The sequence below is a fragment of the Labeo rohita genome, chromosome 7 (assembly GCF_022985175.1).
Source record: "Labeo rohita strain BAU-BD-2019 chromosome 7, IGBB_LRoh.1.0, whole genome shotgun sequence".
In the NCBI taxonomy this organism is placed as follows: domain Eukaryota; kingdom Metazoa; phylum Chordata; class Actinopteri; order Cypriniformes; family Cyprinidae; genus Labeo; species Labeo rohita.
In genome coordinates, this window is record NC_066875.1 from 49,644,963 (window position 1) to 49,664,332 (window position 19,370).

The window sequence follows — 19,370 nt, forward strand, 5'->3', positions numbered from 1 at the left end:
TTAAAAAAAAAAAAAAAAAAAAAAAAAAAAAAAGAAAGAAAGAAAAAGAAAAAAAAAAAAAAAAAAAACACCACTGATTCTTTTGAAAAAGTCAGTTATATTTTGACAAAATATTTTACTTTGTCTTGTTTTTTTTGTTTGTTTTTTTTTTTTTTTTTGTTGTTGTTGTTGTTGTTGTTTTTAGATCAGATAACATTTTAACCTATCATTTGGTCATTTACAACATGCCCCTTACATGTTACGATGTACCCCACATACAGGGCATGTTGTCATATTTCACTTACATTCTAAATAAGTAAACTGCATTCTGAAAAAGGTAAATAACGAAACACGTACACACTGTAATCATGAAACAATGCAACATATTTGTAATAGATGTGTGAAATTAATGTGGATAAAAAAAAAATGATACTCTGAAACCCACATGGTTTTAGACGAACTGAGAAAGTCAAAAAGTGTTAGGTGGTGCCTCGCGCTTCCCTATTCTCTTGTTATATAATCGTATGAGAGGTGCTTTCTATCTAAAGGTGGGAGATGCCGAGTCAATACTATCAACTTTATCTCTGCAACAAACAATTGTTCAGAAAAAAATAGTTTATTAAAAATAACTCCTTGTTATTTTTTATTTATTTATTTATTTATTCATTACTTTTGCCAGTGCTTTGCAGAAAGCTTCATGCATGCGCTTGAGCATGGAATAAGCTATAAAAGCTCTTTATGGTTTATGTCTTGACTAACATGTATATGATATTGTACAATTTAATTATAGGGAAATTATCATGAAATGTTTCCAAAATGTTTACGTCGTGAGGCAAATTGCTGGAAACTGCCAACTTAGGATGGTTTGTGATTTGCTTTTAGTGACTTGGGAGTCCTCTTGACTATCTCTAACTTTTCACAGATTTAGAGCCTGATTTTCGTTTTAAACCACTTTGGGAAATACTCCTAAAGAAGAAAGTTAGGACTAACACACACATTATTTTTTAAGAGTTTCTCCTAGATCTGCAAGTTAGGAGCTACTTTTATCCTTAAGATGTTTTGTGAATACAGTCCCTGATGGATTCTTACTATTTTTGCAATGTCTTGTTTGTGTTTTACAATGCATTTCTGAGCGCTCTCTTTGGTTTCTACGGAGCCCCTTAAGGGACATGGTGGTGAAAAAAGTGAGTGTGAAAAAAAATCATGGTGGGAGGAAAAATATTTTTCAGATTTTTTGCGTTCCCTTGCAAAACTTTTGCATTCTCTCGCAAAACCAGTTGAGTTCGGAGTAACACTATCTGTTAACTTTACAGCTTGTAATGGTTTCTACATTGCACGTTCGCAATTGAGCGACTCATAGAGTTTGATTGTGAACTTGGACTCAAGTAGGCAATTATATAAATACATCAAGGCACGATTTTGGGACATTCTAAAATGTAAAACACTGTAGGACCAAATTCAGTACACACCTTATATACCAGTATTCAGAACAGACCAAAAACCAATCCACTGCGGCACATTTTTGTTCACTATTTTTTCATGTTGATATTGAAACGTACAAAGCCCGGTTAATTTAATGGTTTAGCTGCAAATACATTGCGAATATGGAAACATTTGGATTTGTGCTGAACGAGAGCGATACGTGAGCTCATGCTTTCAGTTTCGCTTTAAATTATTTCTTTTAGTTTATTTATAGCTAAATAAGCTTATACCTATTATTATATACTGCATTATATTATATTTATTCATTAAAAATGTTATAGTTTTCTGGTTTTGGTTTTTGGTCTGTTCTGAATACAGATAAATTTAAAGGATTTGCTGTGGAGTGCGGGGAACTAAAATAGCCTATGTGTGTTTATAATGTTGGTATTATAACACACTGTAGGCCTGCTGGTAGTATTATTTCTGAATAAAATGGGACTAATAGGCTACGTGACTTATTTGTTTTATTTTTCCTTTCAAAAACTTAATTTTATTTTATTTTTTTAAACAAGCAGCAAACAAATTAACCGTGGTTACTATACTTAAACCATTGTAACTACAAATACCTTAATTCGTCCATTATCTTCCCTTAAGTGTTTTCTGTATCCTAAAGGTTTTCTGTGGGGAGAAAAGACATTAGCAAGTTGCATTTATGACTGCTTTATTGAGAGTAATGCTAAGGGTATTTTAGTATGAATAGCATTATACCGAATTTGACCTCCGCTGTCTCTGTTTTAGTACATTAATCCACATTAAGCGTTCTAGAACATTCCAGAATCGTGCCTTAAACTATAAGCAATTAAATGACTGGATCTATAATAGGCCACTTGAGTTCAAGTTCAGCATAAAACTCTTATGAACTGCTCCGTTGTGAACATACTGAGCTGAGTAAACAGGAAGTGTTTGTCCGAACCCAACCGGTTTTGTGAGGGAACGCAAAAAACTTTGCGAGAGAACGCAACGTTTTGCCAGGGAACGCAAAAAAAAAAAAAAAAAAAAAAAAAATATTTTTCCTCCCACCCTGAATTTTTTTTCACTCACTCTGACCACTGTGTCCCTTAAGGGGCTCCGTAGGTTTCCGTGTCATGGTTTTGATTTTTCATGGATTCCTGGATTTTCCTCTGTTGTTTCTATTGTTTGTCCTGTGATTTAACCTTTCCGGACTATTTGGATCACGATTGCAAATGACCCCTTAATAAAGCTGTGTTTGGATCTTCAACACAAGGCTCAGAGCAGTGATTTGTTACAGTTAGCAGGTTTAGGTGTGTTTATTTAAGGTTAAAGCCTAATTCAGCAGAGCTGCAGTTCCCCTGGTTAAAGTGGATTAAATGGAATAAACTTTAGAAATCCAGCATCACCAAAGACAAATCTGTTGTTTTATTGGATGTATGCATGGATTAATTTTTCAGTTCTGTAAAACATTAAAAAATGTCACTTTACATTTTTGGCTTTCTTTACAGATTTACCCACATCTACACTGACTGTGACACCAGACAGTCCTGTATTCACTGGAGAGACAGTCAATCTGAAGTGTGTGATTGAGTCGTACAGTAACTGGACATATGAGTGGTACAAAAGCGGGACATTCCGCAGTGTAATGTTACAAATGTCTGATCGTTACACTGTAAACAGACACACTCTCACTATCACAGGAGTAATTACATCTGATGAGGGTCAGTACTGGTGTACAGGACACATAGATGGAAGAACAGTGTTACCATATGCAAGCTCTGCTGTTTCTCTGTTTGTGAAGGGTGAGGTGAACATTGTTGTCCTCTTAAACTCTTTGTACTACATATTTGATTGTTTATTCAGACGAGATATTTACGCTTAATCTACAAGGTCCTGAAATTCTCTTCATAAAATATTACACTTCATTAAGTTACAGAAGAACAAAAATAAATAAATAAATTAATTAATTAATTAACAACCTCATTTTTAAAACCTTTTTTTTTATTACTAGGATATATTATCTAGAATAGTTTTATGGTATTTAGTCTATGAATACATTTCTTTACTATAAATAGAAATGCACAAAATACTCATAATGTCACGGATGTTTAGGAATTCTTGAGCACTAAAGAAACGACAGCGCATATGAGTTATCAAATTATTGTCACTTATGTTTTACTGATAGCCTACATCTGGCCTAAAATTAGTGCTGCCACCTTCTGTTGGCATGGTGAAACTGCATGATTTGTAAATTATGCTTGGCAGGCCAAATGTAATATATTTCAATAGACAAGCTGCAGGCCGTTTGAAATTCATCAACAGGCCGGAATTTGAACACCCCTGAGTTCACAGAAAGAGCTCCATCTTCTTCTTTCGTCACAGGTTTACCAACATCTACACTGACTGTGACACCAGACAGTCCTGTATTCACTGGAGAAACAGTCAATCTGAAGTGTGAGATTGAGTCTTACAGTAACTGGAGATGGAGAAATGGCCTGACAGGTAACCAAAGATCTGACCAGACAAATGTCTGGACAGGTGACTGGAGATATGACTGGTATAAAGGCACAAACAGAGTAATGTTACAGACGTCTGATCATTACACTGTAAGCAGACACACTCTCACTATCAGAGGAGTAATTACATCTGATCAGGGTCAGTACTGGTGTAAAGGACAGAGAGATGAAAGACCAAAATCATCACAGTCAAGCTTTGCTGTTCATCTCTCTGTGAAAGGTGAGTTGATTATCATTGTCCTTCTGTATTACACATACTGCATGATTATTCATTCAATCAAAAGACAATCTCATTCTCAGAGGTTACATTCACACTTCACATAAATATAATAGGTACACTTCATTTGAGGGTTAAATTGTTTATTTCTCTTTTAACTTACTAAGGAGCTGTTCACAAGAGACTTGTGTTCAGCAGATGCAATGATGAAAATCATTGCAGGAATCTCAATGTATCTTAAACTTGAAGTATGCAGCGTCATCTTAAAAACACAATGCTCATGGCACTATAATGCCGAAAAAACCTAGACAGACAACACAACGGCTAAATGCTTCTGTCTAACGTATGTGAGCATAGACCTGATCAACAGCTAATAATAGTTCTGTGTGAACTTTCACAAAGTACACTCTTAAATAAAGGTTCTTCATTAACTTTGATGATTTCATGATATCTTTCCATTGATTAAAAGGGTCTTTAGATTATTAAAATGTTCTTCACACTATGGAAAATGGTTCTTTTTATTTATTTATTTTTATTTTATTTTTTATAATGTGCTGATCACTCTAATGGGTTATGAATGGTGACTGGAATCGCCAAAGGCGTTACTGCTACTGCTTAGGAACAAGCTGGTTTGTTTACATCAGCATGGGTTTGAACATCACATTTCATTGGCTCAGACTCATTACATTGAGAATTCGCTATGAATATTCACAAAGTTGAATTGCTGCGGTTTACAACAACACCAAACTTGTGCTGAGGGGGAAGCACCAGTTGTCGAGTAGCGAGCAAAATGAAAGGAACGCTTTAGAAAAATGCACAAATACAGACATTTTTAGAGGTTTAATTGCTATGTGGAGCACTGGGCTCACTTATTTTGTTAAAACCTTAAATTCAACCAAAAGTACGGGTCACATACATACATGTGCATGAAACCCGTGGCAGCTGGTGGAAAATTTCACTGAAAGAACTCTTCTTTCTTTACAGATTTACCCACATCTACACTGACTGTGACACCAGACAGTCCTGTATTCACTGGAGAGACAGTCAAACTGACATGTGTGATTGAGTCTTACAGTAACTGGAGACAGAGAAATGGCCTGACATATGACCCGAGATATGACTGGACACCTGACTGGAGATATGAGTGGTATAAAGGCACAGACCGTGTAATGTTACAGACGTCTGATCGTTACACTGTAAACAGAGACACTCTCACTATCAGAGGAGCTACTGAGTTTGATCAGGGTCACTACTGGTGTAGAGGACAGAGAGATAAAAGACCATCATCCTCACAATCAAGCTCTGCTGTTTCTTTCACTGTGATGGGTGAGTTGAATATCAATGACCTCCTAAACTCCTTAACTACATGAGCACACACACAGTGTCCAGATTTCAGCTCAACAACAAAACTAGTTCTTTTGCTAATTTTATTCAAACTGGAAGTCTGATCACATTATGAATGAGGATTGTGGTTGATAATTGTTGTCAAAACGTCTTGTCGGCACTGCTCTGTAAATTTATCAATACAATAGTTTTTCAGCTAAAAAGATACATAACATTTCTCAGTAGCGAAGTGGTAATGTTACTGTTTTTGAAACAGTATTCACACACGCTTCAAATATGAAATATTTGTGTTTTTTGAGTAAAGTCAAGTCAAGTCACCTTTATTTATATACCACCTTAACAATACAGAATTGTGACAAGGCGGCTGTACAGTATTAAATAGGAAACAGTACATCAACAATGCCAAGGGCAAAAATAAACACTCAATTTTCAGGTAAGGATAGTTAATCAAATACAATAAAATAAAATACAATATCGTGGGAAGAGAAAGTGTCCCCAACTAAGCAAGCCAGAGGTGACAGCGGCAAGGAACCAAAACTCCATCTGTGACAAATGGAGAAAAAAACCTTGGAAGAAACCAGGCTCAGTCGGTGGGCCAGTTCTCCTCTGGCCAGACACAGAGGACTCATCTGGTTCCCGTGGTCTTGTGCCGACAGCCGTCTATGTGACGAGGTCTTCACTGGGGATCTGTCTCTGGGGCTCATCTAGTCGATGTGCTAGTCGAACATGTAATTCGTAAAGAGTAATGGCCCTAGTACTGAGCCTTGTGGTACTCCGTACTGCACTTGTGATCGATATGATACCTCTTCATTTACTGCCACGAAATAATGGCGGTCAGATAGATACGATTTGAACCATGCCAATGCACTACCACTAATGCCAACATAATTTTCAATTCTATTCAAGAGAATGTTGTGGTCAACAGTATCAAACGCAGCACTAAGATCCAGTAGCACTAACAGAGAGATACAACCACGATCGGATGACAAGAGTAGATCATTTGTAACTCTAATAAGAGCAGTCTCAGTACTATGGTACAGTCTAAAACCTGACTGAAAATCCTCACAGATATAATTTTTCTGTAGGAAGGAAGATAGTTGTGAGGATACAACCTTTTCTAATATCTTTGATAGAAATGGGAGATTCGAGATAGGTCTGTAATTATTTAATTCGTTGGGGTCATGTTGTGGTTTTTTAATGAGAGGCTTAATAGCAGCCAGTTTGAAGGTTTTGGGGACATATCCTAATGACAGTGATGAATTAATAATATTCAGCAGAGGATCTATGAGATCTGGAAGCAAGTCTTTTAGTAGCCTAGATGGAATAGGGTCTAGCATACAAGTTGTTGGTTTAGATGATTTAACAAGTTTATACAATTCCTCCTGACCTATAGTAGAGAATGAGTGGAATTGTTCCCCAGGAGATCTATAGCGCACTATCTGATGCAACACTGTAACAACAATTTTGTCTCTAATAGTATCGATCTTGGAGGTAAAGTAGTGCATAAAGGCATTACTGCTATGCTGATGGGCACAGTCAGTGCCTGTTGGTTTAATAGTTTCTGTTACATCATCAAGTTTTTCTGAGCTATTGGACATACTGAGGAATTCAGATAAGTCAGGAAGATTATTTAGAAAGCAATGAGTGCCTTACTGCAATGCAATAAATGCAATCTCACAAATCATTTGATTATACCTAATACATTGAAAACACAATGTAAATGTGATGCAAAATGTTGGTTGACAAGCTTTTTACCCCATGACTGAAACAAGACAACGACGAAACTACAATATTTTGTATTGTAGAGGAACCTCTTATGTTTGTAAACATCAGCACTTATTTGTGCCAGAAAAAAATTGTAAGGTTAGAAACAGATTAGCGATCTAAAAATGTAATTTTTCCACCTTAAGCCAAAAATATCAGGGTGTAATAGACATTTATCTTAAAGATCAACCAATATGGGTTTTTAATGGTCAAATTTTAAGCAAATTTTATTTTATATATAAAATAAGTTGGATAATACACAGTTACCGTATATTAACCAATTAATTCACTGCAAATCTTTTTTTAACTTTGTCTACTTTTATTTTTAACAGGTTTACCCACATCTAACATGACTGTGACACCACAGACTGTATTCACTGAAGAGACAGTCAATCTGACATGTGTGATTGAGTCTTACAGTAACTGGAGATATGAGTGGTATAAAGGCACAAACAACAGTGTAATGTTACAGACGTCTGATCATTACACTGTAAACAGAGACACTCTCACTATCAGAGGAGCTACTGAGTCTGATCAGGATCAGTACTGGTGTAGAGGACAGAGAGATGAAAGACCATCATCCTCACAGGAGAGTAAACAAATGTATCTGTCTGTTCATGGTGAGTAAATACTGTGATAAACACTCACCTGTTGTTCAAATTTACCAGCCCCTACAATATGCACTGATGCATTTAATTATTTATCAGTGGTCTTAAAGACACCTCCTTTGTGGCAAATAAGGTTTATTATAAAATGTTCTAGATGAGTAAATATCATCAATGCTATCTTTGTTCAAATTAATGTTATACCCAGCAGGAGCATAATGGGTAAAGAAGAAGAGAACCTTGAAACATAGATTTTATGAAATATTTTCATACTTATGACTTACAATCAGATCTGCATGTTTATGTTCTCCAGTCTCAGCATCTTCATCATCATCATCATCTCTTCCAGTCATTGCTGTGGTTGTGTTATTGAGTGTTTTCCTGTTGATCTTCATCTCACTGTTGCTGCTGTGGAGATACAAGAAGAACAAAGGTGTGGAGCAGTTCATAACATTTTGTATGATTAATAAAACTGAACAGCAACAAATGGAAGATAGTGTTTATGAATAAATGAGAAGATCTAAATATCAGTCTAAAGAGTCACTGTAATCACTGCAAATGCTCTTTGTTTCTATTATAGATCAGCAGCGTAACGTTAACCAGACATCAGACCCAAATCAATCTGCAGAATTTCAGATGGAAAACTTTCCTCTACAGTCTGGTCAGCCTTACCACAAAATATTTTGGAATAAAATAAAATAAAATAAAAAATAAAAACAAATAAATAAATAAAATTGTATATGTCCATATAATAATAATCAGTTGAGTTAAATTCGGACTCCAGAATTCTTCAAAATATATTTTTGAACCACCCCTTTAAGCTTCATACATATTTTTTTCCATTCAAGACTGCTTTGCTTTTTTTTCTTTTATACTCAATTGCTTGTTTGCTGTTCAGCAGATTGTGATCACATTTATGATGCTGTCACGGAAGTGAATAAGAGACACAAAGGTATAGTTTATTCCATCTAATCACAGACCATTCAAGCCAGCAAATATCATTCATTAATGTTGACATATTTGTTTTAGATGATCCAGAGACATTTTCAGAGATCACATATTCAGAGGTCACTGTTCAGAAAAAGATACCTGTCGATAAAGGTGAAAAAAAAAAAAAACTGGACAATAGAATCATCAATCATTAACCAGTAACTTTGATGGTGTTTGTTGCATAAAATAAAATAGATTTTTTTAAATTACTTTTTTGCAGATGATACCACAGCAGAGTCAAATGAGGTGACATACTCAGAAGTCAGAACAAAAGTAAAGAAATGTAAAAGAAAAGGTGTGTAAAACTATGAATATTTTCATTTTGAACACTTTTAGTATTAACCATCATGCTGCTACAAATCAGAATGACTCATTAAGTCAAGTGGCTCATTGAGGAAATGTAAAAATCTTACATTTTATCATTATTTTATTGTTATTATTTGTCTTCTTCAGGTGCTGATGCTGGAGTTTGTGATGCAGTTTATGCTCAACCTACTAGGAAAAAAGGTAACCAAAAAAATAAAAATAAACAAAACACTTATTCTGTTACAATTGTACAATAATTTCATAATAACTGACAGCAAGCTGATCATTTGCACTCGTTCGTGCAGAAAGTGAAATATATAGATTATTTTACATTGTAAATCTGCTTTAAGTAATTCATCGTGATCTTAAAACTGTAAACCATCAGCAGAATGAACTCAAATCAGAGATGTGCATTATTCACATCACCTGCATAATGCATCATTTTGTATCTGCATTATCTGTTGAAAGGTCCCTGAGTGCAGTGAAGACAACAGACGACAAAAAGAGATTCACAGCAGCAGACACAATAATTCTTGCACTACTTAAGAAATGAATTGAAGTGAACTGATTTTGCACAAGCTTGACTAAAAAACTTTAGAGATACATATGCATATACACTGTACACATGCAAGCTAACAAATCAAACTATAATATACAGTAAAACATTTTACAGGTGAGCACTTATGTTAATGAAGTGTGAGATTTATATTTAATAAATAAAAATACAAGCAAAGTCAAACATTTGTATGTTTTCTTTGCATGAGGTTTTTTTTTTTTTTTTTTTTTTTTTTTTTTTTTGATTATGGAGTTGTTATTGTCTGGTGTTTGTCTGATTCTTCTAATGCCATAAGTAAAAAGCACAGTAACTACATATTATGAGCATGCAAACTTATAACAATTAATATTCAATCACCATTTTGACTCAGAGCATTATAAAGTCATGGTGTACAGGGCATCACTATTACTGTAACATCTCTTTCCTGGGCTGGAAGACATATATGTCACGCAGATACTGATGAGGAAACTATGAATTAACATTAATGAAGGCCTGTTCACTTACAGTATGTGAGAATACCTTGGAGTCAGTCATAGTCCAGCAGATTATTTTGCAGTGGCACCTGACTCATATCTTGACAATGTGTTGCTCCCAGGTAGAGAAGATCATCATCTTTCTACAAAGAAGGACTAGAAGCTATAGAACGAATTCTAACTTTCCACAGGATGCTCTTTTGTTCCGGTCTCCATAGGAACCTATCCAAATTGCTCCCATATATACAAATATGCGTCATACAAAACAAAGACCTTATTGTGCATAATGAAATATTAGATTTAGATCTGGGTGTACAATAACCTCTTCCTAAATTCATCCTGTTATTCAAACAAGGGGAGTCGCTATAGGGGTAATCATTCGTGGCTCGAGCCCCGAAAGTTTTTACTCCAGCCCCGAATGATTTTTTGTATGACTCTATGATTTCCACGGAATTTGTCAAAGTTGGAATCAATGAATCAAAATTTGGTCATTAAACTTAAATCAAGTCGCGATATGGACTAGTATCTGTAAATATTATGCCGAAAAAGACTATTTAAATATGAATCCTGCATGTTTTGCGTTTTCTACACTGACACGCGCAGTGATTTAAGCGTTGTTGTTTCACTAAATGAGAACATAAAAGTCACTTCATAAGCATTTCACTGATTTGAGTAAAACAAGCGTCAAATATATTCACAGAAATTTAATGGTATTCACGGCAAGTCGGCAACCCGTCAAAATAAAAGTTTGGTTTAACTTCATTAATCATTCAGTATAATGTATGTGTCTATAGGCAAAAATCATGAAATTGTATTATTTGTGTCCTAAGAAGATGGGAAATAGCAATGAATTTATTTTCTGATTTCTTGCCCTTTTTAGGATTAATGTGGTTCTATCTGCATTTTTTTTAAGATGCTGTGATGATGATACATCCCGGAACCACTTCTGGCCAAATTGGTACAGCCTTGAACTGCAAAATGGCAGAGCTCACTATATTGCCACTTGATTGTTTTACTGTAACTTCAGCCAAAAATAAAAATTTTGTATTATTTAACTGCCATCAAGTTGATTCAAACCTGAATGAGCTTCTTTCTTCTGCTGAACACAAAAAAGGTATTGTGAAGAATGTTTGTAAACAATTGCTGTCCACTTCCATGGTAGGAAAATACTAATGAAGTAAGTGGAGCCCCAAAACTGTTTGGTTACAAACATTCTTCAGAATATCGTCCTTCGTCAGCAGAAGAAAGAAGCTCATACAGGGTATGGACCAACATGATGGTAAGTAAATAATTACATAATTTTCATTTTTGGGGAACTATCCCTTTAAATACATTTTAAATAACTTTAAAAAAGTGTTAATATTATTGTGTTTTGTAGCTGATCAGTTAATTAAAAGTTTTGTAAACATTACCCTTATTGTGTTTTTGCCATTTATATTTTGCCATTAAATTTTTAGTTCAGATATATGTAACTTATATTTAACATATATTTAATTTACATATACATTGTTGCCCATATATGAACATGTACTATAAAGACATATATGTGTGTATTTAGGGAAATATATGTTACATATGTGAAAGCGGCTATTTTGTATATATGTGTAATCCATACATGGACATATATTATGTATGTGTTTTACATATATTGCCATATATCAGATTTTCATAAAGCTGAAACGATTAAACATATACAATGTTGACAGATATTCGACTTGAATATTGAACAAACAGCGATATGCTGGCGCTGTTGTGTGAAGTGCATTTTTGATAAACGCACATAGAAAAGGAACAATGGCCTAAAAATCATAAGAGGTTGGCTATCAATCGGGAAATTCTACGCAGGTGTCATTCGCGCAGATAATGAGTAGTCAGTTGATTCAGTTTGATAGAATATTGTCATTATGCAAAAACGAAGTCAAGGTTTAAAACCATTGCTGATTTTTGTTCATTTATATTGTTTTAGGTTTCCAACATAAGGGTGGAATCAGACCTGGATAACAACCAACATCTGGAACAGACGACAGACAGACAGACACACACACACACAAAAGAAAAATATTTTAACAAATAAAAAAGTATTGTTAACGTACTATTGCTTGTGTGTTTATTCCTTGGGTAGATCAATTTTGTCTGATTTGACTAATGACATGTTTACATATATTAAAATGACCTGTAGCGAACGTTCGCTATAGGTCCCCACAATGTTTTCTTGAACGTCCCGTAAGCATCCCTGTTACGTCCCGCGAACGTCCCCGTTTCGTCCTCCGGACGTTCTGCGAACGTCTCCAGTACGTCCCGCGAACGAACTCGCAACGTCCCCATGACGTCCAAAAAACCCTACACGATGACGTCCAGGGGACGTTCCCAGATGCCATTCAGGGGACGTTGTGGCGACCTTTTTTTGTTAGCTGGGTAGTACTACTATTAATAATAATAATAATTAATAAAAATGTATACATTTTTTTCACACAATATTTCTTCAGTGTTTTACATTTTCCAGTCCCCTTTATTTGACAAAAATAAAATATAATTTTCATTAAAAGATCAATTAAATCAATATTTTATCTGATAACCAGAAAAATACACAACACAGAATTCCATAAGGCTATTGTAAAAATAAATAAAAGCTGTTTTTTATGCATTTAAATAAACATACATGCTAAAACATATTTGGCAACAATAAAATGTAAAGTGAGAAAAAATAAAGCATTTCATAGGGTCCCAAATATGTAATTGTTTTTTAACTTTTGATAAATTGACGGTAAATTTTATAAGATTCATGGTTTTAATTAATTACACATGATTAATTAAATTAAATTTAACCATTAAAAAGAAGACCAGAAAAATGAAAACAGAAAACAGAATTTGAAAAAAAAAAATAAAATAAAAAGGAATTTGGGAAAAAAAAAAACAAGGCCCCATTTTTGTATGCAACTATATTTGTTACAGTAATAAATACATTTTCAAATGTATTATTTTATTTGTCTAACATAATTTTGTAATTTTATAATTTTGTTATAATACTTTGATATATTTGCTATTTGCAGTGATTACTACTATTGTTAATAGTGTGACAAGGTCTTTAACCCCCAGTTTAATTGCCCCCGGACCCACCGTAAAGGATCCGTGTTCAACCACAAAATCTTCTGTGAGCATGATGTGAGCTCCCACCCACTATCACCAGCCCCTGATGTTTTGGCACCAGCCCCGGATGTTTTAAAATCCTAGAAATGCCCCTGATTCAAACTATATTCTTTAAAAACAAAGAGGTATAGGGAGGGGGAGTACAGTAGATAGGAGGGAAAGAGAAAGCACAAACAGGAAGATTCGCAGTAATATCTGGCAGAGAGTTCAATATATAATCTAACAAATAAGATGCATAATAAACAAACCAAAGCATACCAGAAGAACACCATCAGCTCCATGTGGTTGTAAAGTGATGATACACTCATTCAGAACATAGAAAGAAGATACAGAAATTAATTATTTGTATTATTAAAGTATATACAAGCATGTAAATGTTCAGAGAAGTTCAAACTGGAACACAAGAAAAGAAAAACAGAAACAGAATAGAAAACAAGTACTTTATAGTGCTAAATATGCTTTACAGTGTATGGAAGTAAATACATATGTGATGTGACCTGGGAAAACCCATCAGATGCGAATGTCACGCTGGGGCGTTTTCAGGAAATTAGAAAAATTTTGTCAAAATTAGGTTTTCATTAAATTATTATTCTATAACATCTTGTCTATCATCTCTGTAAATATCTCTGTGAAATTCACTTGTTTAGGGCAGAAAAATAACCATTTATTGCAGCAAGCAGAAATGACTGTCTTTCTCTTATGCTAAGAAGGCGCTGCTGATGTGTTTTCCCTTAATACCACAAAAAACAGTTTACCTATCAAAATAAACCACGTAACATATTTAGTACAGGCGTATCAATTCACATTCTCCGCCAGTCCTGTTTAAACCCCTGGTGAAAAAAACAGCATATGCTGGTTAGGTAGTTTTTGATGCTGGTTTAAGCTGGTCCTTTGCTGGCTGGTTTATGCTGGTCTTTAGCTGGTTTATGCTGGTCCTTTACTGGTTTTTGCTGGTTATGTTGCTCAAGGTTTTCTACACAGGTCTTCACACAAGGCTGGTCAGGAGTTCTCATCATCTATCATCATATGAAACAAGGAGATATAAAATTTGGATTCCATTTACTGCTGTACATAAACACATACACAGTATCTATGTTATCTTTCTCTTTTTCCTGCATTCATTGATCCACCACACTAACGTTAAGTTACGTGAAGTTATTAGCTGGTTATGTTGTATATAACAGTGTATAACTATATACTGCTAAAATGCTATATCTTTTTTAACTGATAAGACTTATCAGTTTTCGTATAAAAGAGTAACAAAAATCTATAATTTCCCATTGACTTGCATTGGCATAAATGTCCTATCTAGAGAACAACTGCAGACCACTAGAGGGAGCCTTGTTGAAAAAAACAGCATATGGTGGTTAGGTAGGTTTTGAAGCATGGATGCTGGTTTTAGCTGGTTTAAGCTGGTCCTTAGCTGGTCATGTGCTGGTCCTAAGATGATCTTGAGTAGGAGGGACCAGCTTAAACCAGCTAGAGATAGCTAAAGCCAGCTCAAACCAGCATCCATGCTTCAAAACCTACCTAGCCAGCAGGGACCAGATAAGAAATCATTCCCTCATTCCCCTCATTTACTTCCATTATCAAACAGTTAAATTAAATTCATTAAATGCATTTTTTCCTTTATGTTGCCAAGCAAAGCTAACATATTTGATCATGTCCAGGTCAGGTAATGACTGTCTGATTCAAAGGCCAGTGTGAAAAACCTTCCGGACAGGTGACTGATATTTCAATGCTCCTGTGGAGCCACTGCTGCGACCTCGTGAAAGTTTTATTATTTGCGTGTTTTTTTAAGGTGTGCCAATTACAACATTTAGGTGATTTTACACCATTCAACAACAAGATAAGAGAGCAGTGTCACCCGACTTTATGGCTGTCTTATGAAAACACTAAAAGAGTGTAGTTTGAGTTTGCTTTTGTTTCACATTTCCTTTAGTGATTCACATTTAATGCTGTACAGTAGCACTGGTCATCAACACGGTGGGATTTTCAAAAAAGAATTTTGGTAACACTTTATTTTGATAGTCCACTTTAGACAATCTACTAACTGTAAGTAACTTTGCAACTACATGTCAACTATCATCAAAGTATTAGTAGACTGTCTGTTTAATATCTTCTAACACTTTTCTAAACTTTGCAAATATATGTCAACTTATTCTACTAACCCTAAACCTAATTTAACAGTCTGCTCTGAGTTAGTAGACATGTAGTTGCAAAGTTACTTAGTAGAATGTCTAAAGTGGACTATCAAAATAAAGTGTAACCGTTAGGGGTGTTAGGTATCCTCTGGCATTCTGGTCAGCCTTAACATAAAATAAGATATTTTGAATGAATGAATAAATATGTCCACTTAATAATAATCAGTTGGGTTCAATTCGGACCCCAGCATTCTTTAAAACATAATTTTGAAACACCCCTTTCCTGAAGTGAATAAGAGACACAAAGGTAGAGTTTTAATCCATCTCTGTCTGTTTTAGATGATCCAGAGTCATATTCAGAGATCACATATTCAGAGGTCACTGCTAAGAAATATCTGACATATCTGTCAATGAAGGTAAAAAAAAACCTCTTCACTACAACTGGACAATAGAATCATGAGTCATTAACCAGTAACATTGATGGTGTATGTTGCATGAAATAAAAATACTCTTTTTTTGCAGATGATACCATGGTCAAATGATGTGTCATACTCAGAAATCAGAACAAAAGTAAAAGCAAAGATGTGCAAAACTATGAAAATGTATCACTTTTAGTATTAACCATCATGCACTGTTTCTGCTATAGATCAGAATGACTCCTAAAGTCATGCAGAAATTTTAACATTATATTATTGTTAATGATTATTTGTGTCGTTGGCTGCTGATGCTGGAGTTGTTGATGCAACTTATACTCAACCTATTAGAAAGAATGGTAGCCAAAAAATAAAACCAAATTAAACACTAATTCTGTTACAGTTGTACAATAATTTTATAATAATGAAAAGCAAGCTCATAATTGGCAATTCTGCTCCTACAGAATGTGGCATAAATTGGTTATTTTGCATTATAAATCTGTGTTAAGTGAGTCACTTCACTTACTTGTGAGGTTCATTGAGATCTTAAAACTGTAAATCATCAGCATAATGAACTCAGAATGAGAGGTTTACATTATTCACATCACCTGCATAATGTGTCATTATTTATCTGCGTTATCTATTTAAAGGTCCCTGAGTGCAGTGAAGACAACAGACGACTAAAAGAGATTCACACCAGCAGACACAGTAATGCTGGCATTGCTTAAGAAATGAATCAGATTGAACTGCTTATGAACATGCTTAACTGAAAGAATTTACACATACATATGCATGTGCACTGTAATATCTATACTCATTTAAGTTAACAAGTCTATCTGTAAAATATATTAAAACATGTTTACCAGTGAGCACTTATGCTTAACACGATTCAGTGTTAACTGTCTCCAAAAATTATTGGTGCTGCAGAGCAATTAAATAAATAGTACAAAATATAGAATGAACAGTATAAAATAATAAAGTGTAATTGGGAACCTGGTTGGTAGATAAATATGTTTTTTGTCCTAAAAAATAATGTTTGTGTTTTTGCCAAGTTATTAAGATGGATGAAGATTTTTCATACATATTGTCAACATACTGCTTTTTACATTCATATAATTTTCTTTTTTTTTTTTGGCTGCATTTATTGAAGTGAGATGTTTATATTTAATAAATAAAAATACAAACAAAGTCAAAAATATATATTATGTATTTTTCACAATTGCTAATCTACTGTGTAAGTAATTACAGTTTAGCAGCACTAAACAATTCAAACTTTTTGCTTTGACTTGCAAGTAAGATATCAGATACTGTAAAATGCTCTGGTTCCCGATAATATAGGTTCCTTAGACAATTGGACAGGTTTTTGGGGCAGACCTGACCTGTTAAAAAGAGATGGTCTTCATTGTATTGATACAAATACTTTAGCTAAAATATTTTTTTTGTTGTTGTTGTTGTTGTTGTTGTTTTAATGTCTCAGTTAAAACTTGTTCAGAAAAAAAAAACACTTTATCAAAGTGTGTACTATTTTCTGCTTATTTTGATCAATGAAATAATTGTTTTTTGTTCAATAAATATACTGTAATAAAAATGTTAATATACAACATAGATTTTAACAAATCTATGTTTTGAAACAAAATCATTTTAAAATTTATAGATTCTTAAAGCATTGAAGGAGATCCCATAGTAATTTAATATAGAATTACAATAGTAACAACAAATGATATTTTATTATATGATATGATTATTGGAATGCTTTTAAATATGATGGTTTCATTCTAAACATGGTGATTATTTCTAAGATCAACATCCAACATAATATATGATATTTACCATCTAAATCTAATCATGTTGCGTCAACAAACGGAAAAGTCAGCCTATCTATTAATTATCATGCTAATCATTGTGCCTTTTAGCCCCAACAGCAGGGGTACATTTTACTCCAAATACCATAGTTTTACATATTCTTCATTAATAAAACAATAGTGGTTTAGAGGAAAATAATATCATGGGCACATTAAACCCTGTTGTACCCTACAATACAGAGAAAACAACTGATAAAGCTAGGCTTATTGAATTCTACGAAAGTGCATTTTGTAAATTAAATATTCACTGATCATAACCTAGATGTGCTCTGTCTGACAGAAACCTGGCTATAACCAGACGATCACATTATTTTAAATCCGAGTAATTTCTTACTCAAACTCATTCTGCTAAATTCTGAAAAAAGTTATTTAGTTATTGGACCTAAAACTTCTGCATGTAATAACCTAAAACACTGTCTAATACTTGACGGCTGCTATTTGATAGCAATCTTTCCTTCAAAAGCCATGTTTCTAGCATTTATAAAACTGCATTTTTCCATCTCAAAAACATATCTAAATTGCAATATATGCTCTCAGTGTCAAATGCAGAAACGCTGATTCATGCATGCATGATCTCAAGATTAGATTATTGTAATGCTTTTCTGGGTAGTTGTTCTGCTCCCTTAATAAACAAACTCCAGCTGGTCCAAAATGCAGCAGCCAGAGTTCTTACTCGAACCAGAAAGTATGATCATATTAGCCGGTTCTGTCAACACTGCACTGACTCCCTATTAAACATTGTATAGATTTTAAAATCTTGCTAATTACTTATAAAGCCCTGAATGGTTTAGCTCCTCAGTATTTGAGCAAGCTCTTATCAAATTATAGTCCTTCACATCCACTGCATTCTCAAAATTCTGGCAATTTGATAATACCAAGAATAACAAAATCTACTGCTGGCGGCAGATCCTTTTCATATTTAACACCCAAACTCTGGAACAATCTACTTAACACTGTTTAGGAGGCAGACACACTTTGTCAGTTTTAAATAAAGACCCATCTCTTTAACTTGGCTCACACTTAACACATCATCATATTTCTTGTCACAGATTAACTGTGACCCAGGACTTCAATATTCAAGGGACTGAGTGTGGGTCTCTACACACACAAACTGTTTCCACCATTGTGCATACACACAAACTAAATGCCGGCAAATATACCATCTTTACATAGTTTGTGTTTATACCTCTGGGTTTGGTGGTGTATCACCCCATTAATTGTCCCAAGTTGTTAGTTTTAATGTTGTTTGTTTAGAGTTTGGCTCGTTTGAATGTTTAATGTTAAGTGATATAATGTTTGTTTCAACATCTTTACTCAAAGAAATAACTCAAATATTTTGTACATCAAATTTTTATTGCAATTTATTTCAAATCGCTGTACATATCTGGTGATTCACCTCTCATTGCCAAACTTTTGCATTTGGAAAGAAGCCATATTTAAACCTAGCATTTGCTCATGATTATTCCATCTGGTTCTGATTGCACAGGGGAGGAGGAGATGTTAGGATGTAAGTGCTTCTTTATATGTCTTGCTGCACTTGTTTAGACTTGTGTTATAATTGTAGTGTTTTTTAATGTTATATGTTGTGGAGTTGAATGCTAGGTAGGTGTGTTTGTTTGT

The 19,370-nt window shown here is 34.2% G+C and overlaps 1 protein-coding gene across 6 annotated transcripts in view; it reads left to right on the forward strand.

Annotated features, from left to right (window-relative positions):
* Positions 1-16,605, forward strand: part of LOC127168455 (basement membrane-specific heparan sulfate proteoglycan core protein-like) — a 21,778-nt gene extending 5,173 nt beyond the window's left edge. For 2 of the 6 annotated variants that reach the window (XM_051115342.1, XM_051115345.1), the window contains 11 exons: positions 2,922-3,215; positions 3,796-4,149; positions 5,131-5,472; positions 7,587-7,874; positions 8,173-8,292; positions 8,440-8,520; positions 8,758-8,811; positions 8,889-8,960; positions 9,070-9,144; positions 9,303-9,356; positions 9,624-9,867. In XM_051115342.1, coding sequence (XP_050971299.1) covers positions 2,922-3,215; positions 3,796-4,149; positions 5,131-5,472; positions 7,587-7,874; positions 8,173-8,292; positions 8,440-8,520; positions 8,758-8,811; positions 8,889-8,960; positions 9,070-9,144; positions 9,303-9,356; positions 9,624-9,631 — 1,742 coding nt within the window. In that variant the 3' untranslated portion in view covers positions 9,632-9,867. Of the gene's footprint in view, positions 1-2,921; positions 3,216-3,795; positions 4,150-5,130; positions 5,473-7,586; positions 7,875-8,172; positions 8,293-8,439; positions 8,521-8,757; positions 8,812-8,888; positions 8,961-9,069; positions 9,145-9,302; positions 9,357-9,623; positions 9,868-16,538 lie in introns of those variants that run through there. The other 4 variants (XM_051115343.1, XM_051115344.1, XM_051115346.1 and 1 more) reach the window with 4 other exon arrangements.
* Positions 16,606-19,370: the final 2,765 nt, after the last annotated feature.